General features: G+C 40.7%; 2 protein-coding genes and 1 long non-coding RNA gene across 14 annotated transcripts in view; 2 read left to right on the forward strand and 1 right to left on the reverse strand.

Annotated features, from left to right (window-relative positions):
* VMP1 (vacuole membrane protein 1) overlaps positions 1-10,201 on the forward strand; it is a 119,147-nt gene extending 108,946 nt beyond the window's left edge. For all 3 annotated transcript variants that reach the window (XM_061142664.1, XM_061142665.1, XM_061142666.1), the window contains exons 11-12: positions 6,563-6,665; positions 7,746-10,201. In XM_061142664.1, coding sequence (XP_060998647.1) covers positions 6,563-6,665; positions 7,746-7,889 — 247 coding nt within the window. In that variant the 3' untranslated portion in view covers positions 7,890-10,201. The remainder of the gene's footprint in view (positions 1-6,562; positions 6,666-7,745) is intronic.
* A 1,198-nt stretch (positions 10,202-11,399) lies between these two features.
* LOC133056857 (uncharacterized) lies at positions 11,400-27,729 on the forward strand. The gene is made up of 4 exons (XR_009692921.1): positions 11,400-14,425; positions 26,830-26,945; positions 27,376-27,491; positions 27,628-27,729. It is a non-coding gene; the product is annotated as an uncharacterized LOC133056857 (long non-coding RNA).
* The window catches only part of TUBD1 (tubulin delta 1), a 29,412-nt gene continuing 17,643 nt past the window's right edge, over positions 16,041-27,809 (reverse strand). For 5 of the 10 annotated variants that reach the window (XM_061142675.1, XM_061142676.1, XM_061142669.1 and 2 more), the window contains exons 7-9: positions 27,292-27,432; positions 25,388-25,571; positions 20,724-23,582 (exon numbers count right to left, since the gene is read on the reverse strand). In XM_061142675.1, coding sequence (XP_060998658.1) covers positions 23,480-23,582; positions 25,388-25,571; positions 27,292-27,432 — 428 coding nt within the window. In that variant the 3' untranslated portion in view covers positions 20,724-23,479. Of the gene's footprint in view, positions 23,583-25,387; positions 25,572-27,276; positions 27,433-27,809 lie in introns of those variants that run through there. The other 5 variants (XM_061142672.1, XM_061142673.1, XM_061142670.1 and 2 more) reach the window with 4 other exon arrangements.

The raw sequence follows: 27,809 nt of genomic DNA on the forward strand, positions 1-27,809 counted from the left end.
AGATCAGCATGTAACGGAGGTGGGGTATGGATGGGCTTTTATTTCATCCCTGAAAATATATCCTACTAGTACCTTAATTGGGCTTTCCTGGTGGCTCAGACAGTAAAGAATCCGCCTGCAAAGCAGGAGACCTGGGTTCCATACCCGGGTCAGGAAGATCCTCTGGAGGAGGGCATGGCAACCCGCTCCAGTATTCTTGCCTGGAGAATCCCTGTGGACAGAGGAGCCTTGCGGGCTATAGTCTAGGGGGTCGCAAAGAGTCGGACACCACTGAGCGACTAAACACAGCACAGTACCTTAATTATAATATTTAACCTCTTTAGCAGAAGAGTCTGTAGCTTCAGTCTAGAAGAGTCTGTTTAGGACTCCTCAGCTCCCAGGCCAAATCTCAACTGATAGGGGAATTCTCTGGAGTCAGAGGATAAATTTGATTTATTGATTTACATAGAGTGATTCTCACTCAATCAATAAAATTCTAAAAACTCTAATACTCATTTAAAACATAAATATAAGTTTAACTGTGGGCACAAATCTCAGTTTCTTGAGGTCTGACTGTCTAGGTTCTTAAAGGCCCTCTTTACAGTGGTCTATAAGAGCCACTCTAAAGCATGGAAGGGCAAGCGAAAAGAGACCCTTGGTCTGGATCTTTGTAGAAATAGCTTTCTTTTTTTCTCTAATATGTTACCTAACAATTTTACATTGAGTTGGTCTGCTAACTAAACCCTGAGATATTTTGACCTTTTGGGAACAGATATAGATTTTATATATATATTTGTATATGTACTTGTGTATATATATATTTGTATATGTGTGTGTATATATGTATGTGTGCGTGTATACACATATGTATGTATGTATATAGTATTTGTACCCCTTGCAGTTTAGTTCCCTGGTCTAAACCAGTGGTGTCCACCATTGGAGTGGGACTAAAATAGAACTTCTATTTATATTTATTTTCATCTTTGTCATTTCCTTTCTTTGTCTGTTTTTGTAATGTAAACAGCATTATTATGGTTATACAAAGATATAATTATGGCTATACATCCATGGAGGATGTAGCGTACCATCAGTCTGATTGGCACTCCCTCAATCCATATGTCAGAAGATCACAAATTAGATATTACAAGTACAGGGTAGGAGTGGTGGTGTTTAGTTGCTAAGTTGCGTTTGAATCTTTGCAACCCCATGGACTGTAGCCCACCAGGCTCCTCTGTCTGGGATTTCCCAGGCAAGAATACTGGAGTGAGTTGCTATTATCCTCCTCCAGGGGATCTTCCTGACCTAGGGATCGAACCTGCATCTCCTGTATCGGCAGGCAGATTCTTCAGCACTGAGCCACCAGGGAAGCCCAGGGTAAGAGTAGGAGTTCTCAGTACTAAAGGGGCTTACAGGGGGCACGCTGCAATTTATTTGTTTTTTCTGTGCCCCATTAATCAGGAATATTTGCTAAAGATAGCATGAAAGTCATCATAATGAGACATTTTAAATTGTTTAATGTTTCATCTATATTTTATCCTTTTAAATTTGTATTTGTACATTTTACTCTTTGCATGAGTAATATCCATATATCAGAAATGTTCACAGACCATTGGTCTAGGCTTCTCTGCCTTTAAAAGCTGCTTTTGGTGCTATCAAAAAACAGGCTACTTCAAAAGACCATTATGCTGTCTGAATTGTAGCAGCAGTAGACTTGATTAAACTCTTCTTTTCCCTTTCTTTTAATACTACCCCTGAACTGTATCTTCTAAAATCATTTTCTCACATTCATAAGCTTTCAGTGGTTTAACCAATCACACCCTGAGAATGTTATTTAGATGTTCTAATTAATCATCAGAGGAATGTTAAATAAATTAGCCTCAAAGTACTGCACAAATAGTGAAATAAAGGTTTAAAGAAATGTTTCTTAATTTTAAAACATTTAAAAACTTTTTTTTTCCCTAGGAATGACAAAGGTTTATTGCCCTTTAGCCTTACTTGGAATCCATGTCAGGCAGTTTCTAGTGTATTGGAAAGCCAATGATATGACATACACAATCACATCAATGCTAAGGTCTTCAAAAAAAAAGTGGTTAAGAAAGAAGAGCTTATACTAGAACTTTACTTAATTATACCTGTTTAATTCCCTTAGGCATTTCAACTGCGTAACCTTCACATGGGCACTGTATAAATAGAGCTAAACAAGACAAATCAATTTTTTATAAGTTTATGTTACTCTTGTGTTACTAAGCACTGTGCCCCAGGTTTATGATGGCACTTAATAATAATTATAGTTTAAAAAAAAAAAACACATCTGGCTGGAAAAATCCAAGAAGAACCCTGAACAGGAAGATTTCAGGTCTTTTAATAGTGAGTGCTAGTTTGATGACTATGTTCATGATGGAAAAGACATTCAAAGTAAATCAAATGATATGTTTTTTACATCTAGTGAACCAGTTTGTTTGAAAGTAACACAGTTTGAAGGGAGTTCCTTGAAAACCGAATAACAATGACCTATGAATTTTTGGAATGGGTGTATATGCTCATAACCAACCAACAAGTGAAAATGTAAGCATTGTGAAAAACCAGAGTAATCACATCACCCACTCTATGCAACCTCTGCCTATTGTGATGCTTCCTCTGGAAGATTTTTCTGGCTTTTTGTGGGAACACAGTGCAGACCTTTGTTTATAATGAGTTGATATGGGGAGAGTTTAAGATACAGATTTCTTATAAGTGATTCCAAAAACGGAGTTACATACGCTTTAAAAACTAGAGAAAAATAGTAGATTTTGTTTGTATATTGATCATGGCCCTTGACAGAATTTTGCAGAGAAGTTTGTCTTGTTTCTGTTTTAACTTATAGTTAGGTATATAAGCATGCAGAATATTGTTCCCATGAAACTCCTTTTGAACTCTGGGTGGGTTTAGACTTCTGTGGATTTCTTTTCTCCTCCTCTCCTGTTTGCATTTTCTGAGGATTTCTTTCTTTCTTTATTAAGTTCAAAAATTGTCATTTAAATAATTTGTTGGAAATTTGTTTCTTCATGATTATACTACCTGAAAAGTGTTTTTGTATGTCAAGAAATAAATATCAACATATTACTGTCCACACAGCTTTTTTTTTTTACCCACCATGTTGAAGGTCTACAGCAAGGAAAAGTGGATGAGATTAATTTTATTCTTGCTTTTGTTTTCCCTTCTTTTTTCTTTAAGGCTTTGTCACCTAGAGAAAATGGCTGTTTACAAGGCTAGTTTAAGTATATTTAAATACAGCCACTGACGGGAAAATAGTGCTGAATAACTCTGACACTTTGAATTCAGTCAGCACCTGACTGCAGCGTCTCACCCGCCCACCGTGGGTGAGAGGCGAGCCCTCAGCCAGGTGCATAAGGTGCTCTGAACTTAATGGCTTTCAGAAAAGGCGTTTGAGTTATTTCCTAAACCAACGATAAAAAGACACTCAACTGTGTTGCAAGTTATTCCTCCCTCCTTTCTTCATGCGTGTACCTTAAATTAATCCTGAATGTCAGAATGGACTCTTTTTTTTTTTTTTTTCTTTTTCCTAGAATGGGCTCTTACTTCTGCTGCTTGAAAATAACTTGAGGGATGAGGTCATGGGGATGGCATTCTTGTTTTCCTTAAATGCATGTTAAGAGTAAAAGCTATAATTTCAGTTTTTATCTAGTCCATTACTTAAAGAGCTTTAGTGTTAATTTAGAAAACTCTAGTATAAGAGTGCTTTGTATAAGCTGAGGCATGTGTGACCTAAGCCATTGTTTATAGACATAAAAAAATTAAAATAAAACTAAGATTTTGAGGCATATATTTAAAAACTTGAGGACTTGACTAAAATTCATTATGTAACATGTATTACCTAGATTTCAAATATGTTAACTTTTTAGATGTATTTGGATCATGTGGCACTTATTCATAATAGTTTTGGTCAAAATGTTGCTATAAAAGACTTCTAACTTCTTTCTATTTTCAAGTGTTTCTAGTCTCTTATGAAAAACTGACTCTCCCATCCCACCACCCAAAACTCTAAAGCATGTAATAATATAACACCTTGAAAAATTAACCTTTTCATTAGTCCAGGAAAATTCTTTGAAAGTTACACATCATGTAAACATATATTCTCTATCAGCTAAAAGAGTAGCCCTTAATGGACTTATAATGGCAAATCACTTATGCTTTTCAGTTATTTTGAAAGGAATTTAGAATGATTGTTGCTAGTGCCTTCCTCATTTCCCTCAACAACAGCAGAGTAGAACCTTTCTAACATTGGGTCTTGATTCTTAATTTTCTCTTTAAATAATGACTTGACCTGGAGCCTAAGAATGATTTGAGGAAAACTGTAAGCCATAGTTTTGCTTAACTTTGGTCTGAAGTTAGAGGTCTGAAGAAACAAAAGTTGTTTCTTGTACATCCTAGCTGTTCAAAGAAGCCTACAATCATTTCAATTTCACTAAATAAGTTTTTTTCTTAACTAGCCACCCTTGGGAGTTTTAAATGATGATATAAGGTATTGTTATTAAGGGTGAAAGAATAAATTTCTGGGCGTCCCTGTTGGTCAGTGGTTAGGACTTGGCACCTTCACTGCAGTGGAGCCAGGTTCAGCCCTTGATCAGGGAACCAAGATCCTGCAAGCTGTGCAGCAGCCAAAAAACCCAAAAGGAATCAATTTCTGAAGGAAAGTTCTTAAAAATCTGCAATCTTCAAAGCCAGTCTCCTTATACATTTATTTTATTGGATTTTTTTATATTTCTGTGGTTTATTTCAAGTGTAAGTGGATGAGCTATTTGCATTCTTTTATGCATTATATAAAGAACTACCCAAGGAAAACGTTTCTTTTAAAGAGAAAGTTTGTACTATTGTTGCTCCCTTGTAGAAAAACCATTACTGAAAAATAGCAGCAGAGCTCAGAGACAGCTCTTTTGGTTTACCACGCTCACGTGAGGCCACATAGACGTCTGTGCGAGGGAAGGAGGCTTCTCCGTCTTTGAGGTCTGTCTTATGGGTCTTTTGGAATCATCCGTGCAGTCATTGCCTCTACTACATATATCTCTTCAGGCCTTTTTACACATCTTTTAGTATTCCTTAAAGGACTTTTTAAACAACTTCACCCCACACTGGTCTTTCTTTTCTCCCTTCAGTTTCTTTGGAGTGTGTCTTCTCTACCAAAAAATTGAGAAATTTATTACTGATTTATAAATTCTGTTGTTCACAAATGAGTTTGTGTGTGTGTGTGTGTGTGTGTGTGCACGCGAGTACGTTTTGAATCCATATAAATAATGATTTGAGTTCTTGGACGTAGACCACTTCTTGCAGTTTTAGTCTCTCCCCATAGCACCAATTACAGTTTGGATATAAAAGAAGGACTCTATTAAGGGCTTGTTGGTTGATCATTAACAGGATCAAGGAAAAGTGTCAGCCAGGAGTATGTATTTGTTACCCTCTGGTAAATATAGTAGCAAGAAATTTCTCTTCTGTACTGCTTTTTATTAGAGAAAGCAGCAACTGAAATTGTTCTAGAAAAAAGGTGGTGACATTAATACTTAGAGAACTTTAGACACTGTTGCAAATACATGAAATACCCTTTGCTGGCCCCAGGAAAATGACTGGGCTTGTTTAGCTTTTAGCCCTGTTATGACAGATGAGAAAATAGAGGGTATAGAAAGTAAGAGATGTTTGGTTTTCTAAGTCGCCCCAAGTTACCGTTTTTTTAAAATGCCTGCAAGCATTTCTAAATCGGGAGCCCGGTGACTACAGTTGCCAAACCGGTTTAACAGCACTGCCTGCACACATTCTAGGTGAGAGGGAGCTCTGAGCCCATAAACTTATCAGAGATCACTATCCCAGTCATCTCAGAACAAGTTGTTTAGTAATGTTGTGTAGTTTCTGTGCAAGCCATCCACCATAAACCACGACGTGATTCAAGGTTCATAGTTCCTTCTTTGTTCCTTTGTTAATCACTGACTTCTGACTAGTGGGAGGTGCCTCCCAAATTTGCTAATGCATTCTTTTTGGATAAGGATGACGCACAGATTGTCCTAATAAGGACTTGGATTGAGAAAGCACCGCCTCCTCTGAGAAGATGGGACAAGTCAGTGAGAGGGCGGGCAGTTTCTTTTTCAACCAGGGATGACACAAGCATAAGTCATTTCCTTATTAATCGGTTCAAACCAGTTCTTACAGGAACTGGTGGTGATAAATGTGAGACTTCTCAGAAGTCATTCATTTTGCTCTTTGTACCACACCAGTGTGCAGCGCCGGCTGAGCTCGCCTCACTCTGAGAACTAACTCTTCTACTGGAAGGGACTCTCAGCTCCTATTTCCTTCTTAAACATGTTGGTGGGAGAGAGCTGTCTTCTGTAAGGGGTTGGGAAAGGATGAATATTTATCCATTGGGAACAGTTCACAGGATTTCGCCACCTCTGCTGATTGTTGTTGGGTTTTTTCCCTCTTTCTGTCTAATCCCTGCTTTTTTGAGTCAAGGCGGTAAGTGGATTTTCCTTTAACATTCTTTCCTGCTTTTCTTCCCAAATGTGTCTTTTTTCCTGGGGTTATTGTACCATGCCTCCAGTGCTGTCCCCGGCATAGGTCCATCTCTGCAGAAGCCATTCCAGGAATACCTGGAGGCCCAGCGGCAGAAGCTTCACCACAGAAGCGAAATGGGCACACCGCAGGTGAGACTTTTCCCTGGTTTTCTTCTCTTTCCCACCCCCACGGTTTCGGGCTGCAGTTACATTCGCAGCACTCACTGGCATTTTTAGGCAAATAGAGTGAGGTTTGTCAGGCTCAGTAGAAGTCTGAAGCTCTGTGTACTTCCTACTGGCAAATGTGTCTTTGTCTAAAGCAGAAAAATGTAACTTCTGTTTTGTATTGCTCCCCAAAACAAGTATTGGGCTAATGGAAAATAATGGATATGTTATGTAGGATGAGTTATTACCTTGATCTTCAATGACTTATTTATAAGTAGCAAGTATACTTTCCAAGTAGATTAGAAAGTTAAGATTTATAGCATAACAAAGTATTGGATTTAATGCGTTCATTTGAATATCTATTTTTGCTCTCTTTTTCTTTTCATTGATGGGAAAAATAATTTAAAAAAATATATAAACTAAAGCTGTTAACATAACTGAACTTAAAAACTTTAAACTAAACCTGCCTCTTGTATAAACAGTTCTGTAGCAAAGAAAGGAAATGACTAGAAGAGGATGAGTAAGCAATAATCTGAAATGGGGAACTTGAAGGAAGCATAGGGTTATTTTTGTTGTTTGGTTTGGTTGGTTTTTTTAATGGCCTTACAACTCTTTATGTGGCCCTTTGCTGCCCTCAGTTGACCAAACATAACTCCAGAAATAGATAACATTTATATTTTTAAAAGCTGCTCCTAATATTGGAACAAGAAATATATAAAACTATCTTGACACTACTCTCTACAGGTATCCCCATGATGACTTCAGATAGTAGCATTTAATCAAAGACTTTATGTAGTGAAAGACAAGAAATGACCTCACACCCCATTCTGAACTGTATTCAACATTGACTTTAACAAAGTGAAACCTTAATAACTGGGGGTAAGAAGAAGGCCTGAATGTAGATTTCAGGGTAGCTGAAGAGAGAAAACTTCTCATTTTTAATTGTTTATTAGGTTATAAGCTCCAAGTTCTCATGACTTTCGTTAAAACATAGTAGATGACTCCCTTTTTACAACCAAACTAATGAAGCATTTCTCGTGGGTTGTTCTGCCTTTCTTCCTGCAGGGAGAAAACTGGTTGTCCTGGATGTTTGAGAAGTTGGTTGTTGTAATGGTGTGTTACTTCATCCTGTCCATCATTAACTCCATGGCACAAAGTTATGCCAAACGAATCCAGCAGCGGTTGGACCCAAAGGAGAAAACCAAATAAGCAGGAAAAGGTTTTAACTGCAGAAATTAACATGGAAGGGTTCTGCCTTAAAGTGGGAGGACTCCAGATCAGGAAGGAAAATTCCCTTTTCCAACCTGTATCAGTTTTTATTTTTTTCCCCCCTGAAAGCAGTTTAGTCCACATCTTGCACTGACATACTTTTCCTTTGTTAAGGTAAGGTATCCACCCTCGGTTCAATCCAAGTTGTATTTTATTAGGGTGGAATGTGATGTTGAGCAGCAAAGTTAACAGAAACTGGCCTTCTGTTTGTTACTTTCAAAGGCCCATGTGGTACAATTAAAGAATTCCAAACACCATCCCCCAAAAAAGAATTCCTAAGTATGTTAAACATTTCAAGCTTTTTACGCTTGTCAAATATGACTTCTTTGTTTTTCTAAGTCATCAAAAGTGTATATAAATTATACTAGATTGGATAACAGTCTTGCATGTCTATCATGGTAAAATTTAATATGCCATCCTGCCCAACCCTTCCTCTCCCACCTTCGAAAAAAGGCCATTTTATGATGCATTGCACACCCTCTTGGGAAACTGATCTTTCAATTTTGAGACAGTATAAGGAAAATCTTGTTGGTGTCTCACAAATGAGCTGACACCATTTTTTATTCTGTATATTTAGAATGAAGTCATGAAAAAACTTTATAAATACATCTTTGATCATTCCAAAATTGTGTCCATTTTCTTGAGCGTTTTTTTTTTTTTTTTTTTAACTTCCTTTTGGCTTCTACCAACTAAATTCAGCCTTGCCATATCCATCACAGCTGCAGTCTCTTAACGCCTTCATTTATTTGCATGAAAGGGCCACCACCAAGGCGTTTTTTGGTTGGGTTGAAATTGGGCAGCTGGCTACACACTGCTGAAAGGGCACCTTAGGTACTGATGTATGGAGGGGACTTACTGGTTTGTGAAAACAGGAGAGATGATAGTATATAAATCAAAGGACGTGGAGAGAAAAATAACCTGTTTTAAAAGAAAAACAAGCTTTCTCATAGCAATTAATTTTTAACTCAGCACATATTCTGATTTTAGCAGACAGAAATTTACTTTTATTTAGAACCTAATTTTCTTTCCTTTCTTTCGTGTTTGTTCTTATGTGATTTTTCCTTTTGGATGTTTCTGGTTGAACTTGGTCATTTTATTTTGCTCAGGGCGGGGTGGGGCGGGCATGGTGATAAATAGTCTCACTTTTCTCCTTTAGGAAAGTTGGTACTGACATTATGTTGAGTGTAGAATTGAGTTTAAATCTCAACAGGCCAGAAATGCCTGGTTTGTTTGATCAAATCCTGCCTGAATGTCTGCTTGTTTTGCCTACCGTCGTGACATCTCCATGGCTGTACCACCTTGTCGGGTAGCTTATCAGACTGATGTTGACTGTTGAATCTCATGGCAACAGCAGTCGATGGGCTGTCTGACATTTTGGTATCTTTCATCTGACCATCCATATCAAATGTTCCCATTCAGACATTACCCAGCACCATGTTTTATGGTTAAAAGAATTGGTCCTTAGGTCTAGTGGCACTTTGACTCTTTTATGCCATAATACTGTATCAAGAGGATTTTATGCAAAATTGGGATAGTCTGTGTGATCAAAACTAAATAAAGGACAAGCAACCTGTCTTGTGAGTTTTGGAACGGTTACTTCTTAACCATCTTTTACCCCCTACCTGGAAACTTTCTAGCGGTAGTTACTTGAAAAGCGGTACCCCGACGGTTTCAATAAACTCACATTAACTGTTACAGTTTTTTAGATTCTTTAGGGTTCATGTAAGTCTCTAAGTTGGCTTCCCATTGTCTTTCATCACCTTCACCTGCATTTTATTTGGTGTTTGTCTGAAGAAAGGAAGGAGGAAAGCAAATCCGATTTGTACTGTTTGTACTAGATTTTGGGATTTGTTGATAAATTTATTTTGGGGTAAAGTATTAGAAAGCCTTGTTCCTTAGGCTGAAGGTCTAAGTGATTATAATACATTTGACTTGTGATGGTGGCTTGTTCACTCTTGCAAATGAATTTGCTCGGAAAACAAATGAAGAGCAGCTCTCCTCCTTCCCTGCGCTGCGGTTCAGGTGTGGCATGCTCAGGTGATCCTGCCGAATTCCAGCTGGGGCCGCGTGCTACCCTTCTGTTCCTGCGGTTGGTTGGTTCCTTTCTTTAATCCACCAAAGCGGACACAGACAACACGATCCCAAAGACACGCCTAGTTAATTCCAGCTGATTGGAGACCAGAAAATTTGTAAATGGATGGTTTGATGTTCCTGCAAATAAAAAAAAAGGGCCGGGAATTCTTTTGATTCCATCTCTGTTTTAAGTCTCTTCTGTGCCTTAAATGTCTGCAGCATCTTATCTGCCTCAATTCAGTGAATGTCAAGCAATGACAGTACAAGGCAACATGTTAAGGTGTATACACAAGTACTGAGGAGCACCTCCCTTCAAACAACGCCATGTAGGAGCATGCAGTGTTTTCTGTATTCTCTGTATAACCATAACCCAGAGTATAGAGCTTAGAGCAAAGAGTTTTATTTTCATTTGGATAATGGCCTCTGTATCTGTTCTCTAAAAGTGCAGAAAAAGACAAGGCTGGAAGTGATGTTTCTGAAATACACTGGTGTATTAGGGATATAGAGGAGCGTGTGCTCCTTACAAACAAGCTCAGCCTGTGTTCGCAGTGTGCTCTGCTGTCTAGCTCTGGGAGGACAGCTTGAGGCTTGTTACTCAAAGCGATCCAGTAAGTACAAATTATGCAAGAAGCTAGATAAAACAACTAACTGCCCTCTTATAAACTGGGGTGAACTGTGTTTGACTGACCCATATGTAAAGAACTCATGAGTCCCCAATCTTTTTAGCATCAAAAAACCTTTCCATATGCTTTGAAACCCACGTGCTTAGTCTGTTAACAGTGGTTTAGATTTCTGCCTCTAACATAATGTGACCTGGAGAAAGTTTTTTAACTCAGCCTTGATTTCATCTATAAAAATAGAGATTATATATAGCCCGGTTGTCCTAAGGATTACATCAGATAAAATGTAAAGAAGCTGTTAATGTTAGTATGTTAGCAATTTTTTAATTCATCAAAGACAGTGTTTGCTACACATGTGAGAATTTTACAACAGTGCATTCGCTCACTTAAAAAATAGGATTTTAAATGCTGTCTGTATATGTCCCCTTGTTTGGGAGTAAATATGCTCTGTCTAAAAAACTTAGTAACTAAATCCAGTATACAAATTAATAGAGAAAAGCAGAAATTAATGAACTAGTGACTTGATTAGTAATACCTTCTCAAATCTAGAAATAGATCAAAACCTTCTCAAATCTAGAAATAGGCCTCCAGGTCTCGTCTTCTGAGATGGCCCACACTTTGGCTTGGAGTGTGTTTCTCCCATGGCAGCTCTCGCCTTTTGAGACTGACTGCATTGTCTGTGATGTGCATCTCTAAGTAAATCCGCTTCTTACCTATCAAAAGGTTGGGGGGGGGGGGGAGGGAACTAGTCTAATTAAGGTACAAAGCACAGATACACAAAATTTACTATGAATAACTGTAAATTCTTGTCTAACCTTGGAAAAAGAAGGGTCACTTAGTTGAGTCTGACTCTGCGAACCTGTGGACTGGAGCCCGCTAGGCTCCTCCGTCCATGGAATTCCCCAAGCAGGAATACTGGAGTGGGTAGCCGTTTCCTTCTCCAGGGCATCTTCCTGACCCAGGGATTGAGCCCAGGTCCCCTGCATTGCAGGCAGATTCTTTACCATCTAAGCTACCAGGGTCTAACCTTACCAGCTTTAAATGTTGACATTTTCTAATTTGTTATAAAGATAGTTAATGCTAAAAAGTCTAGAAGGTAGATAAAGAAAAAGGGAATGGTCAGCTTTTAATAACTTTATTGGTAACACTCCATCTATGATATCCAGTGAGATTTGCTAAGTATCAAGAGATTTTAAACAGTAAAAGGAAATTCTGATTTGGTGGCCTGCCAGGTCTTCCCCAATAGACCTGAAAGTCCCATTCCTGTTAGAAAAACACACGAGGGGGACTTCCCTGGCAGTCCGGCGGTTGGGACTACATGCCCCCACCGCAGGAGGCGTGGGTTCAATCCCTGGTTGGGAACGGAGATCCCACAGGGCGCACGACACAACCAAACAGTAGAAAAAAGGAAAACGCAAGATTGGTTTATTCTATTGATAAATAGTTATTAGTGTGCTCCCAAAAGGTTAAGACAACCTAAGCAGTTTTAGTGGCCATTTTTGAAAGCCAAGTAACATTCCACCTCTAACTGGCATGATCAAAGCGTCTTTGGTAGTCCCAAAACATAGTAAATGAAATGCTACACAGAACTGCGGCCTGTGAACTGTTTTGTTCCTTTATTCTCAAAGACAACAAGAAAAGAGAGCACATGATGTTCTTCAAAATTCTAAAAGCAATGGAGTCATTTGTGTCTGGTAGTCAGGGGCTGGGGCTCCTGGCCCCTCCCTTTCCAGCAGGGCCAAGAGGTCACTTGAGGTAATGTCTCTGCCTGGAGAATGAGGGCTTGAACTGCAGCAGATAACCTGCATGTATTTGCATACTGAACCAGAACTCACAAGAGGGATTATAACAAAAACCTGCACTGGACAGCTGCTTACTCATTGCCCTTAGAGTTGTGCGGCACTGGGGCAGGCAGGTGCCAGCTGTTTGCTCACTCTGTTTGACCTACTAGCCTTCCACGGTTTGCTGTGTGGGTGTTGATGCTACTAAAAAAAAAAAAAAAGTTGTTTTACATGGCCCCCGCTCTCCCCATACACCCTGGATTCATTTGAGGTCTGAGATAGTAGACTCTGTAGTTGGGATGCCGGCCCAAACTGTGGCCCAGAGAGAGTGAGTCAGTTCTGAGTGGCTGGCTGAGTCTCGGAACAGAAATGAAACGCAACTTAGAGGCTTTGTCAGCCAAATCCACAAATGTGTGGCTTTTTGAAGCATCGGACATCTGCTCTTCTTAATTTAAAATAAACCTTTTTAAAAAGCACAGAGTTACTTGGCGCCTTGTTCCTTTGTGTCAGCAGCAGTTGCTGCTGTAACTCGGTAAAGCCTCAAATCAGAGTTAGAAAATTTGGCATCTTTCAGGGCACACCTCAGAGACGAAGTGGAGCTGAATTGCTTGGGGAAGGGAAGAGATGATTTTACAGCACACGGTCTGTTTGGAAATCCCCTTCTGGGGTAATCAGCCCAGGTGTTCAGCCCGCTTGTTAACCATTTCCAAATGACTCAAAGGACATAAAGGGAAGGCTTGGACACACTCCAGCAGTATTTCTGCAGTGTTAGGATCTGTTTGCGTTGGAAACCACATTCCTGAATTCTTGAGGGGTAGGCTCTGGCTTTTTCTGGGTATCCTTGGCTGAGAGGGACCCCTGGGCCACCTATCTAAGCTAACAGTCCCAGCCTTCTGAGTTTCCAGGGAGGAGTGTGGACAGCTTGCTTTGATGGCCTTCCACCCAGAGCCCTTTGGGGAAAAGCCTTGTTTATTCAAGGAGGCCTCTGCCGGCCACTTTTCTCTCCCCCCCACCCCACCTAGTTCCAAACGTCATTTCCCTTTGTTGCCATTTATCCCCCTTTAGGGAACAGCATGAGCAGCTTTTTCCTCCAGGCCACTTGTGACTGACCCAGCCCGACAGCATTGCTTAATTGTGTCCCCGTCTGTTTCTGACGGAGGGAAAAATTGTTTTTGTGGAGTGAGGCAGTTTGGGATTTGCAAAGAGGGATGGGTTCCGCCTTTCCCCGAAGGTGGGGAATGGCTGTTCAGATTACTCTTGTCTTCCTCTGGCTCCTCACCAGGCAGCAAAGAACAGCTTGGGTTCAGTTCTCCCAGCAGGAAGTGCTGAAGCCCAATGCTCCATGTCATCAGAGAACCCTGTTGTCCTCGACCTCCTTTTACAACTTAAAAAGATGAAAGCCAAAAATGATGAGAGAAGGATTTTTTCTGCCTTTCATTTCTGAGGGCGCTTCCTAGTGTCTTGAGAATCGCTTTCACTTGAAAGACTGTCCTAAGCCTCTTATAGCTGCTGAGCTTTCTCTACCGAACCTCACGTGGTTTGGCCCCACTCCTGAGACTCTTGAGATGCCTCTTCTCCCTTCTGCCCTTTGCACAGCCTCCCTTCCACTCCCGTGTCCCCTCCAGAGTGTGTTCCTTGTACACAGCCCCACACCAGCAGCAGTCAAGCTTGGCTCCCAGGGACCTCCTCTGATGTGCCCTGCACCAGGAAGCACAGTGGATTTATGGTGACTTTGATCATGATTGCTTGCTTGCTTGCTTGCTTTGTACCAGGCAGGGCTTTCAGTGTCGTTTTACATTATTGTATTTAATCATTAAATCCTTCCAACAGCCCCACGAGGAAATAAAGGCAGAGAAGTTCAGTGATTTGCTGGAGGCAGCAAGGAAGTAGAGCAAGGATTAAACCTAGGTGTTCTGGCTGGCTCTTAGCCACTCAGTTCCTTGGAAAAGTCCAGTGCAAAAGTCCAAGTGTCTGCTTGCTTGTTTCATCTTGTGATCACAAGGTAGGTGATGGGAAAAGTGAGATAGCAGAAAATCAAGGCCATAGCCCCAGAGAGTTTGGTATTTAACCAGATGAGCATTCTTTGCTTTGCGCGCCCCTGTAGCAGCTCCACTCTTAGCCATCCTGTGTGGGCAGGTTTCCAGAATGATGTTTGCTATGATTATGATTACAAAGCAGTCTGTACAAAGGTACACACCTTTTTTCTTTTTCGAAGCACTGTCACATCTTGAGTTTTATTTGATCTTCATAACAACCCTATGAAATAGGGCCAGTAGTAGTATTAGCCACATTGAGGGGAAAAGATTTTTTTTTTCACTTTAATCTCTCCTGGTTTAAGATACAGTAGGGAGGAGACAAAGTGTTGAAAAGAGATCTCCCTTCAAGAGCTTACAGTCTTCGTGGGGGTTATGCAAATATGCAGTTAACTACAAATGTAGAGGAAGATGGAGGCCTTAAGAAAAAAAAAAACTGGGAAGAGGAAGAGAATTGCTGACCAGGAAGGGTCAGAAAAGGTTGCATGACGATGTGTGTGGCATTTGAATTTCCAAGTAGGGGTGGGGTGAGGTGGGGTGAGGGGAAAGCCCCGGGAGAGACACCAGGAAGCACCAGTGAGGGGGTTGTGTTGAGGGTGGGTAGAATAAACAAGACCCAAGACCAAGAAAGCTTCAACCTCTGTTATTCTCTGCCTAGCTTCATTTTGTTTCCTTTAAAGTACGTACATAAAATACACATCTATTGACTTGGCCCAAAAGTAGGTTTGGGTTTTCCCATATTTTTTGTAATGTACTATCTTACCCATTGTTTTAACAAGCTGTTATTTAACTTGGGCCGTGCTGGTGCCTTGCTGCCGGGTGTGGCCTCGGTCTGGGTGCGGGAGGGGGGCTGCTTGCCTCCGCACTGTTCCTTTGTTGCAGAGCACGGGCTCAGCCATCGCAGCTCAAGCGCTTGGTCGGCCCACAGCACGTGGACTCTTCCCGGATCAGGGGCTGAACCTGTGCCTCCTGCACTGGCAGGCAGGTTCCCAACCGCCAGAGCACCAGGGAAGGCTGGGTTTGCCCATACGACTGTACAAAAACGCCTGAAGGAACTTTCTGGCCAGCCCAGTGGTTGGTCTGTGTCCTCCTCTTCACTGTCTCCTCCAACTGGACCCCGAAGCCCAGCAGGGCAGACACTGCTGTGTTCTCCTTTGTAAGCTCAGAGCCAAGCAGAGGGTAGGTTCATGCTGAGTGTTTGCCGAATGTATCGCGATAACCTGGGTGAAGCATTAGCGGAGATCCAAAGCAGGCAGGAGATGCTACCTAAGTAAAATCCAGGTAAAGAGGAAGTAAAAGATGGAGTAAACATGAAGGAACCAGGGAACTCTGAGCAATAATTATTGATCATTGAGCCAGGGATATATTAATAGGAGGAGGATCAAGTTGGAGGGAGAGAGTCACTGTTCTGTTTTGAACATATGAAGGGGAGACACCAATAGAAAAGTGGGACCTTGTATAGGAATATATACAGTTTTCCCAACTCCCCAATTCCTAGTGAGTGAGCCATCCACAGACCACTCCCTGTCAGGGAATAAACTTGACTTTTTCAGAGAATCCTCTAGAACAGGGGTCCCCAACCTCTGGGATCTGATGATCTGAGGAGGAGCTGACGTAATAATAACAGAAATAAAGTGCACAATAAGTGTAAATGCACTTGAATCATCCCCAAACTATCCCCACCCCCTCAACCCCACCTCATCAATCCGCGGAAAAATTGTCTTCCGTGAGAACCAGTCCCTGGTGCCAAAATGCTGGGGACTGTGGTTGCAGAGTGGTATGTCCACTGTACTTTGCTGTAGGTGATCATCAAAGCAGCCCCATGCTATGTGGCGCCATTGTGAAAGAATGGCCCTGTGACTGGGCCTTGGAGCCACAGGAAACTGCTTTAAAATTCCTCCCCACAGTTGTATCCTGCTGGCTTCCCCCGTGGCTCCTCCCTCCTAGATCCGGGAGGATGGTAATTCCTGGAGAGATCGTCTGTCTTTATAAGGAGAAAAGTTTGGCAATGTGATTTCCTGTATATTTCTACCAGAGTCCAAGATTCCAGCAGTGCGCGCCTAGACAGCAGTGGCAGCCACCTAGAACCCAGATGCCATTAGTATTCCCAAGTAAGCGGGAGGGCATCCTCCCAGCCGCCTCTGCCAAGCCAAAAAGTCAGAATCATGGCTTTATTACACCTTCTAGAGCGTGTGGTAAAGGCAGCTTTCCATTTGGCTGCTTCAGTGCTGGGGTTGTTTACACGCTTCAGTAAATGAGTTATGCTTATTGAAGTTGGCTTGGGTAGGAGTTCAGAATCAATGACATATGACCACAGTCATACCACTCACCGGGAGCACCAGAGTTCAGAAGGAGAGATTTACTGTGTCATAATCCTTGGGTAGAGAAGAGGGGCACAGAACTTGAGTATTCCGCTCTCAGGAGGGTGCACAGTTTTTGAAGCCTGGGAGAATTGGGGGTGTGACTGTTCCTGGCTTTTGGAGGGAAGCAGATGAAATGAGATACCTATCTGGTAAAAGCATGGGTGTGCAAGTGCTTTGCACAATTTTAGAAGACAAAGGAAGCTGCAAAACAGGACTTGTAGAAAAATGTAAGATCAAAATTTGCAGATGTTCTGCATGTCCTTCTTCAAACATAAAGAATCTGAGCATTAAAAAAAAAAAAAAAAAGAATCTGAGCATAAAAGACATGCCTGGTCTCTGCAAGGAGGAGATAAAAGATTCTTTCATACATAAATGATTTCTGACTTTATACAGTTTTTTTTTTCAGGCTGCTCCCAGACTTTGTGTTTGATATATTTACTAGCCTCCCATCCAGTGGGCAGTGTTCGTTAGAAGAACATGGTGAGACAATAGGACCCCAAAGTCTTTCATTTCTCCCTCCTCTGTGCCTGACTCAACCTGGGACATCCTGGCATTCCTACTCCCTATTTCTGTGATAGTTCAGAATGATGAGGCCAATTACTACTTCCACCCCTTGTTGCTGGCTTCTGATTCGTTTGACTTATCCGTCTGTTCTTCAAACTATCTCCAGGTATTAACATCCTTTTAAAAATAATTTGAGTTATTTTATGTTTGTGTTGGATGTTTATAACTTTGTTTAAAAAAAAAAAAATGCAAGGGAGACATCCCTGGTGGTCCAGTGATTAAGAATCTACTAGCCAATGCAGGAGACCCTGGTTCGATTCCTGGCTTGGGAAGATCCCCTGGAGAATGGATAGGCCACCCACTTCAGTATTCTTGGGCTTTCCTGGTGGCTCAGATGGTAAACAATTCACCTGCAGTGTGGGAGACCTGTGTTCAATCCCTGGGTTGGGAAGATCCCCTGGAGGAGGGCATGGCAACTCACTCCAGCATTCTTGCCTGTAGAATCCCATGGACAGATGAGCCTGTGTGAGCTACAGCCCACAGAGTTGCAAAGAGATGGACATGACTGAAGTGAGCATGCACATACAGGAGCTCAGAGATGGAATTTAGATTTTAGACCAGGACTTGCAAGCCAAGGCACTTTTTCACTCTCTTAATATGGTGTTTGAATTTATATTGCCTTAAGTGGCTTCTACTGATATAAGATGACTTCAGAAACAAAATATTTGCAATTCTATTTCCAGGTCCTTAGTTGCATCTAATAGCTGTGAGATCTGTTGCTAATATGGGACCTTTAATGGGTTTTATTGTTTGTCTGTAGTTTTGCAGCTTTACATCTCTTCCAGAGTTTGTTAGACATTTGTATTATACTCTGTTCAGTAAACAGAGAGTATCTACATGAGCCAGGCATAGATTGGGCAGCAAGAAATACACCAAATGGTGAACTCCGTAAGGGGAGGAGGCAGGTTTACCTCATTTTAAAATTTCCTCATCTTTGCACAGTCTTCCCTTGCAGGTGTTCGATGGATGTTTGTTGAATTAAGCTCATATCCTGCCTCTTTCATGCTGGTCACATGAGTCGAGCTTAAGCAAAGGCCTCTTTTTTAGAAAAGGAAATTCCCACCTTTCTGCCTCCTGTCATGTTTCTCTTCCTATCTTGTTCCCATGAACTCTCACCTAGTAAGGACAAGCTTTGTTCAACTCCAGTTTCTACAATTCCCAGGATTTTGCTCCTGCAATGTCTAGAATAGCCCTCTCCAACAGAAATATTATGCAAGCCAAATATCTAATTTTTAAAATTTTAGTACCTGCACTTTAAAATATGGAAAGAATAAAATATAAAAAGAAACAGGTATTATACCAATTTGGATAATTTATTTAACCTATTGTGTCCAAAATATCATTTACACAGTTTAAAATATTAATCCTTTACATGATTTTACTAATATTATCTTCAAAATCCAGCATGTATTTTATACTTACTAACCACATGTGTCTAATGGCTATCTTATTGGACAGCAAATGTTGGAAAAAAAGATCACGCGAAAACCTGAGTTTTTGTGTACTTACCATGTAAATAATTAAACCCAAATAGGACAAGAGAAACCATGAAAGTGTCCATTGTATTGGCTCCATCATTGGCAAAGGAAATAAATTCAAGTAAGACAGGATTATTTGCTAAGTGACACGTAGTTTAGCTTGCTGTTTCTCTTCATACTGTTCTTTTTTTCTTTTGGCTGCACTGCTGTGGCTTCCAGGCCCTTAATCCCCCGACCAGGGGTTGAACCCAGGCCCTTTGCCTGCAAAAGTGCAGAGTCCTAACCACTGGACCATCAGGGAACTCCCTATGCTATTTGTGTAAGTTATTCTTGGAATTTTTTTCTTTATCATTAGGTAAAATCCGTAATTCGAAAACCATCGAGTCTTTTTTAAACGCTTGTAAACTATTAGCAGTTCTTTGGGATCATCATCATCAGTTCTCTGACCTTCCTTTTCATCTCTTTTTTGCATCACTTGCTCCCTAGAGCCTAAATGATTAGGCTCTTCTATCTTTTCCCTCCTCTCCCTTGAAGCCATATCTTCTCCAACACTGACCTGACACTGTGTTCTCTGGAAACTTAAAATATTTACATTGTTTTTCTTAACATTCCTGCTAGTGGGACATGGGATTTCATTTACTAATAAGGCTGACATTGCTTCATCTGAGACATTTCAGAGTGTAGGAATAAGAAGATATCTAGTTAAAAATATAAAGCCAGATTTTTTACGCTCACATTCCTAAAACCCATAGGAAACAATGTGATTGATATAGATGAGCAAATCTCTCTTAAATAACTGTTATTATTTGCCAAAAATGACAAGTTGGTGGACAAAACCATATTTGGAAGGTAGGTGGAAGTACAAGAAAGGGTTGGCTGCCAAACCCTGGGCTCATGGGGAGAGAATAGCAGGATGGGAACATATGGAGCATGTTTTAAGACAAAATTTGGACAGGAATGCAAGTGTGATAAACATGGTGGTCAGGAGAAGAATCACTGGTATGTACACTGCAGAGCAGTCTACAGCGCCAGTGAGGAGATGTTCCAGACAAACCAAAAGCCTAGACTGGCGGTCCCGGTTCATTGTTCTTTACCTTGTACCACAGCTTCCCTGTTTAAAGAAAAAAAAAACTGAATGTGGACATGGGAAAGATGTTTGTGTGCTGTGTTCTCGGTCGCTCAGTCGTGTCTGACTCTGTGACCCCGTGCACTGTAGCCCGCCAGGCTCCTCTGTCCATGGGATTTCCCAGGCAAGAATACTGGAGTGGGTTGCCAGTTCCTCCTCCAGGGGATCTTCCCGGCCCAGGGATCAAACCCGTGTCTCCTGCATGTCCTGCACTGGTGGATTCTTTACCACTGAGCCACCTGGGAAGCCCTGGGCAAAATAGTAAGCAATAATTAGGAAGCTAGAATTGTAGCTCCAGATATGGAAAGAGACTTAGCTACATTGTAAGCTTCTTCATTTAGACTTTGTGGTATTGGTCCACATATCCTTAACATTTGTGCAGTGCCTGGCACTGAATGGATACTGGCTGGATGAATGAATGGACTGAAAGCAGTGAACGGTGGGCACACTTCCTGAGTTCTGAGGGACAGGTTAAAGAAGAGAGAAAGGTGTTGCTAATATTGGTAAGGTGTTGTGGGGGAGCCCTCAAAGATCGAAGCAAGAGAGAATGAATGGGAAGAAACAGGTTCTCCTGCTTAAAGAGTTAGTTCTTTTTTTTTCTCCCCCATTTATTTTTATTAGTTGGAGGCTAATTACTTTACAACATTGTAGTGGTTCTTGCCATATATTGACATGAATCAGCCATGGATTTACATGTGTTCCCCATCCCGATCCCCCCCTCCCACCCTCCTCTCCACTCCATCCCTCTGGGTCTTCCCAGTGCACCAGCCCTGAGCACTTGTCTCATGCATCCAACTTGGGCTGGTGATCTGTTTCACCCTTGATAGTATACTTGTTTCAATGCTGTTCTCTCAGATCATCCCACCCTCGCCTTCTCCCACAGAGTCTAAACGCCTGTTCTGTACATCTGTGTCAAAGAGTTAGTTCTTAAGAAAAGCACAAATGGAGAAGAGTGAAAAGGCTTGATTAAAATAAGAAGTAGGCCTGACTTTATACTGCACTCACTGCCTACAGGGGTACCTCTTGGCTCTGTGGGATGATGTCTGAGTGACACATAGTATATCAGTTACTCAGTAATCTAAGAAATTACATGTTCAGGGACTTCCCTCGTGGTCTGGTGGCTAAAACTCGTCACTCCCCAGTGCAGGGGGCCCAGGTTCTATTCCTGGTCAGGGAACTAGATCCCTCACGCTGCAACTAAAATTCTGCAAGCCACAACAAAGATTGAAGATCCTGAGCAGCAGAGCTAAGATCCAGTTCAGCCAAATGAATAAATAAATATTTCTTTAAAAAAGAAATTACATATTTGGAGCTTGTGGATGTCTCTGCCCAGGAAGTTATGATTCCATCGTTGACTTAGCTGATTGGTCATTTTGTTGTTGTTTAGTCGCTAAGTGGTGTCTGACTCTTTTGCAACTCCATGGACTGCAGCCCACCAGGCTCCTCTGTCCATGGGACTCGCCAGGCAGGAATCCTGGAGTGGGCTGCCATGCCCTCCTCCAGACCTTTCTAATACCAGCCCTTATTTTGAAGCTCTGGCATCAACTTTTTGGTTCATTTTTAAGTTATCACAACTCTAATAGCAAAAACTTTACATTATTCAAACTAGATAAGAAAAAAAATTGTTCATGTAAACATTTAAAACAATTTCACACATATTTAGGTATCCACACCTACCAAATAATGCAGTTGTTTATTAAAAAATAATGTACATAAAAAAAGTTCAACTCACATAAATGAGTGAACCCAGGGCTCTAATTGGAGTTAACCTCCAATAGTCACCTGCTATTGAGTCCATGAGTTGGCAAATTAGAAATACATTTGTTCCCACTGGTACTTTATGCTTTCTTTTCTCAAATATAAAATGATTTCAACTTATGACTTTCTTTAAGCTTAACTTGGCAAAGTTCCTCAGAACCAGCTTACCCCCTACTGAGGTAATTCAATTATAGAGCTTCATTAAGGCTGGTTTGGTTTGGGAAACTGTTTCAGTGTTTGGGATCTCTGCAATGCTAAATTATTACTTTTAACTTTATCTTGTAAAAATTATGATCTAATTATTTTTAAGTACTCTTGGTTAACAAAACACAGCAGTGGGTGTGCCTTTTAGCAGATGAAGAGACCACTTTTTACATTCCTTCGAAATAAGATATGGTTCAGTATTTTAAATCATAGCAACAGTTGATAAGAAAAACAGCAAAAAGGTAATCATTTCCATATGGAAAGAGAAGGAAGAAACCAGTGAATCTGTGAACTGTCATTTTTCCATATAAAAATAAGTCACCACTGGTAGACTTGGCAGAAAGGGCAAGTGTTCCTATTTGTTTCCCATTTTACATTTGTTAACACATTGCATGTGATGTGTTTTATTGAAATAAGCCATTCCCCTCAAACTCAGCTGCCAACTTCCAAATGTGTTTTGTCCTAAATGAGGCCAACATCTATATGTGTCAAGTTCATCTAGCACAGTATTTCCTTGTAGCTCAGATGGTTAAGAATCTGCCTGCAATCAGGAAACTCGGGTTTGATCCCTGGGTTGGGAAGATTCCCCTGGAGAAGGGAATGGCAACCCACTCCAGTATTCTTGCCTGGAGAATCACATGGACAGAGGAGCCTGGAGGGCCACAGTCTGTGGGGCTGCAAAGAGTCGGACACGACTGAGTGATTAGCAATAGTAATATATTAGTATTTCCTTGGTGATAAATTTTATCAACTTAGTGACATTTTGGTGAAAGCTCTCACCCCTTTTACTGAAAAGAATATACTTTGATGTATATTACCTTACAATTAACCTTCTTCCACACCAGCTAAATACCTGTCAGTACTTTTAAAACACTGAGCAAAATCGATTTCTGCTCTGGCATTCTAGGATGTAAAAGAAAATATTTTCTGATGCCCAATTTCAGAAAAGCAAACCAAGTAAACAGTTGCTTATTTACTTTTTGTACTTAAGCATGATACATTTATTAACAAAATACTGACATTTATTTTTAAATAGCTGCTTAAAGTGGAAAATCTTACCCTGTTATCGAATAAAATATTCAGAGACGTTCACATCATAGCATTTGACAACAGCTCCCTCTTGTGGTCCAAAACATTCATTTCAAAGATGAATATAAATACAGAATTGCAATTTCTTAACTTAAAATTGTGCTACGCAAGTTTAGCTCATATTTAGTGAATGCTTTTTGGAATAAAGAGGGAAGTTTCCTTTTCTGATAGTTTCAAAGTTGTAACATCTCAGCAAAGTGTTCCCAAAGTTCTTTAAAGAAGCACCAATTTTTTTTCTTACAAAGGAAAATATCAAGTAGATGTTTTAATTGAAAACATGAAAGGTTTTCCTCCTTTTCTGTGGCTATAGTATGAAGAAGGAATCAGCATTTGACTCTGTAGCATTAGCAGACTGGAATTTTAAAACCTTATAGAGAAAGTAGTATTGCAAGTATTTTAGTCCAAAATTGACTTAAGGTAATTTTTCCCCTTGGTTCAAAATCAGAGGTTGCAGTAACTAGCAATAACCTGTTCTAACAACGTGAAACTGTCCAAAAAATCCTCTTCTTCAATTCCAAATTTTGTGTACTGATGAAGGTAGGCTCTGGTGAAAGAAACAGAAAATATGAAATAAAAATCTCAGGCAACTGAATAATTCAAAATCAAATAATAAACCTTTCGTAGCTCATGAACATCTGAACATGGCAAACTCTCTTAAAAGACTTATCTTTGCTTCAATGTTTACTCCAAAAGTTAGCAAACTTTCAAAGTTTATGTCAAGCTCCGTATATTCAAGAGAGTGACAATAAAAGGCACATAGGAGGGGAATTCCCTGGCGGTCCAGTGGTTAGGGCAGCTTCCCAGTTGACTCAATGGTAAAAAGTCTGCCTGTCAATGCAGGAGATGCAAGAGACATGAGTTAGATCCCTAGGCTGGGAAGATTCCCTGGAGGAGGAAATAGCAATCTGCTCCAGTATTTTTGTCGGGAAAATCCCATGGACAGAGGAGCCTGGTGGGCTACAGTCCCTGAGGTCATGAAGAATTGGACAGGACTGGGCACGGATGCACGCATGTCAGTGGTTAGGACTCAGAGCCAGGGCCTGCATTTAATCCCTGGCTGGGGAACTATTATTAAGAAACCTGCAAGCTGCCAGGTGTAGCTAAAAAAAAAAAAAGACAGCACATAGGGAAAAAAAAGCGTGTTCAGATTTGGGTGTCTACCCAGCACATATTCAACACCCTAGAGGAGATGACTGGGTTCAGTATAAACTCTTAAGAAGTGCCTGGGAAGTCTTATCTAAGGTGTAAAACTGGAGAGACATACGGATCCAGTTCTAGGAATGAAATGAAGCCTCCTGAGTGTTTTTTCAGACAACACTTAATTTGCACTTATGCCAGGTGATCCTGTTAATAGCCCCAGCCCCTCAAAATGTTCTGCAGAAGGAGAAATCATATTAAAAAGAATGTCAAGGGCAGACATGAATTCATTGGTGAAAACAGCTGCTACCATTTACTGGCAGTGGGACGGGAACTAGACCAGAACTATACAGAAAGTGCATAGTCCTGAGGAGCTGGGGTTTGGGGAATGGCCATGCACAGGAGGGGAGACCCTTGGGAATCCTGGCCAAAGTACAGGCTTATCCAGTCATCTGAGGAGTTCTGCTCTCACATTAAGTAACTGTGGCAGAGGTCAGGGAACCCGCTAACACATTCTTCACACCAAGCAGACATTTCATAGTATCAGGTGGAGCTGAACTTGCTATATCCTTCTTACTGAGCAAGATAAGGATCTCTTCCATTCTCAAGGATCTTATTTTGGAAAAATACTATGGAACAGTTCTTGGGCATTTACTAGTCAGGCACTGGACTAGGTGTTTTTTTTACATTTTTATCTCATTTTAATCTTCACCACGTATATCCTGTCTTTTGGCTCCATCGTACAGGAAAGGAAACGAAGCCAGAAGAACATGTTCAAAGTTTCATACCTACAAAGTGCTTACTCCATGGCACAGACTGAATGTGTTCCCCCCAAATTTACACATTGCAATCCTAACTCTCAAGGTACTGATATTAGGAGGTAAGGCCTTTGGGACTGAGATTCGGTCACCACAGTGGAGCCCTCGTGAATGCAGTGAGAGGCCCATGGAGCTCCTTTGCCTCTGCTGCCAGCTGAGGACACGGCAAAAAGACATCATCTATAAACCACGAAGTGGGTCACTGGACATCAGATCTGCCGGGACCTTAATCTTGGACTTCCCAGCCTTCAGAAATAAACTTTTGTGGTTTATAAGCCACCCACTTTATGCTATTTTTGTTATAGCAGCCCAAACAGGCTAAGACACTCCAGAATCTGCCTAGCAGTTATCTACCTAAGGTTAGGAAAGGTTTGTAGATTTCTTTTGTACTTACCTTGAAGCAAACATATTCCATGCTTTACCCACAATCATATCAAGTGGTTTTACTAAGGACTGGCTATTGCTGACCAAGGCTGCAGATTTCTCATATTTCCTAAAGGCTCGCTGGGTTTTCCACACATTGAAAGCATGAACAGGCTCTAACCAGGAAGTATAGAGAGCTGGATCTTTAAATGCTCCTAGAGTAAAACAACAAGCCATTGTTTATATCACAAATCATCAATTTTGGCAACAAATTAATAAAAAGATACTTTCTTTTCCATTTCACCAGAAGTCTTTTGTATTGCCTTTTAAAACTAGCTTTTTATATTGCTTTTGGATAAATGATCCATGTTCATCATCATTTAAAAAAATCACACTGTTCAGAAAAGTATTAAGAAGAAAATTTAAGTCAACTCAACAGCTAAAATGTCACCACCCAGAAATAATGACTATGAACAGTCTGCTGACCCTCGCTTATACTGGAATTTTACATGCATGCTCTTATATGATTTGCATTTTTCATCCACCAATATGTTGTGAACCTCTTTTCCATGTCAATAAATATCACTCATATTTTTAAAAGCTTCTATGAACATATCATCATTTACTTAACACATTTCCTACTGCTGGGCATTTAGTTGTTCCCACATTTCTGTCAGTGTGAAAGATACTGCAATGAGTATCTTTGAAAGAACACCTCCATGTACCTACATCATTTCCTGTGGGCAAATCTTTAAAAGTTAATTACTTTACATGTCCTTTTATTAATTCTTATTTTAAAATCTAAAATGAAGAATATGAAGAAAGTAGCCCATCTGATTGACTTGAAACAATCTCTTCTTAATTATTACCGGTTTTTTAGTTAAGGGTATTATAGGGGCTTCCCTCGTGGCTCAGTGGTAGGGAATCTGCCTCCCAGTGGAGGAGACATAGGAGACACTGGTTCGACCCCTGGTTTGGGAAGATCCCCTGGAGAAGGGAATGGCGACCCACCCCAGCATTCTAGCCTGGGAAATCCCAGGGACAGAGGAGCCTGGTGGGCTACAGTCTATGGGATCACAAAAAGTCAGACACAACTGGGGGACTAAAGAACCACACAGGATGAGCCTGATGTTCTTTATATCACAGCTCCCACCATGCCGTACCAAGCCATACCAAGTCATGTCCAACTCAGTCGAAGGGATATAAACACAAGTGTGGGGTGTGACCCTTGCAGGACCAGGCCTGCCCTTCTTTGCTTATTCCTACGTGATCTGATGGCTGAAGCTCTAACAGATGTCTCAGACTAAGCTTGAAGCCACGAGGTGAGAATGACAAAGCAGCCAGATTCAGGAAGAAAGAATTAAAACTTGTCTCTTATTTATACCACTTCCATTTTGCTGTCTGGTCACATACTGGTACAGGGGTTACGTTTTGCTACTACAACAGAGTTTTTATTTTTCCTTTCTTTAAAAGAATGAATTTGGGGGACTGGCATTGACATATAACTGGTGAGAACATACGTACAGCACAGAGAACTCTCTTCAATGCTCTGCAGTGACCTAAAGGGGAAGGAAATCCAAAAAAAGAGGGTATGTATGGAAGGCCGATTCACTTTTCTGCATATCTAAAACTAACATTGTAAAGAAACTATACTCCAATAAAAATTAATTTTAAAAAAAATTCCAAGAGATATAGGGGAAAAAAAAAAAGAATAAATTTGGGGGGAATTCCCTGGTGGTTCAGTGGTTAGGGCTGTGAGCTCTCACTGCCAAGGGTGTGGGTTCGATCCGTGGCCAGGGAACTAAAGATCCCACAAGCCACGTGGTGAGGCCAAAAGAATAAGTTCAGGGACTTCTTTTTAAAAAAAAGAAAAATCATGTGTACCATGAACATCTTCAAAATGTGCATTTTAATTTTCACCTTAACTTTGCTCACCCACATCCGCACTGTGTACATCTTTCCCACGAAGGATGACCAAGTTAGCGATGGAAGTGTTAAAATGCGTCTCTTTGTTGACAGACATTTTACCAAGAGGAGGAAGTCCTGATAAAGGTGGCCGAACCTGCCAATCAATACCTACCAAAAGAAAAAAAAAACGAGATTTTACGAATGGCCTTGACCAAGAACAGAAAAATGTAAGATGATATATGTAGTATTTTATAGAAATTTCCATTTGATAAGTACAAGTTGTGGGGGTGGCATTCTGCTAAAAATTTAAACATTCTTATCTGGTTGACCTAAAGTAATTCAAACTATTCAATTCTGAGACAGGCATGAAATAACTCTTCACTGAATATTAAAGGATGGCAGCTACAAAGGATGGAATTCTACACTGCAATAAAAAGAAACTGACTATGGATAAATCTCAGAGGCATGATGCTAAGTGAAGCAAGTTTGACTCAAAAGGTTACGTACTGTTTGAGTCCATTTATAGGACTTTCCTGGGCTTCAAA

The sequence above is a fragment of the Dama dama genome, chromosome 5 (assembly GCF_033118175.1).
Source record: "Dama dama isolate Ldn47 chromosome 5, ASM3311817v1, whole genome shotgun sequence".
NCBI lineage: Eukaryota > Metazoa > Chordata > Mammalia > Artiodactyla > Cervidae > Dama > Dama dama.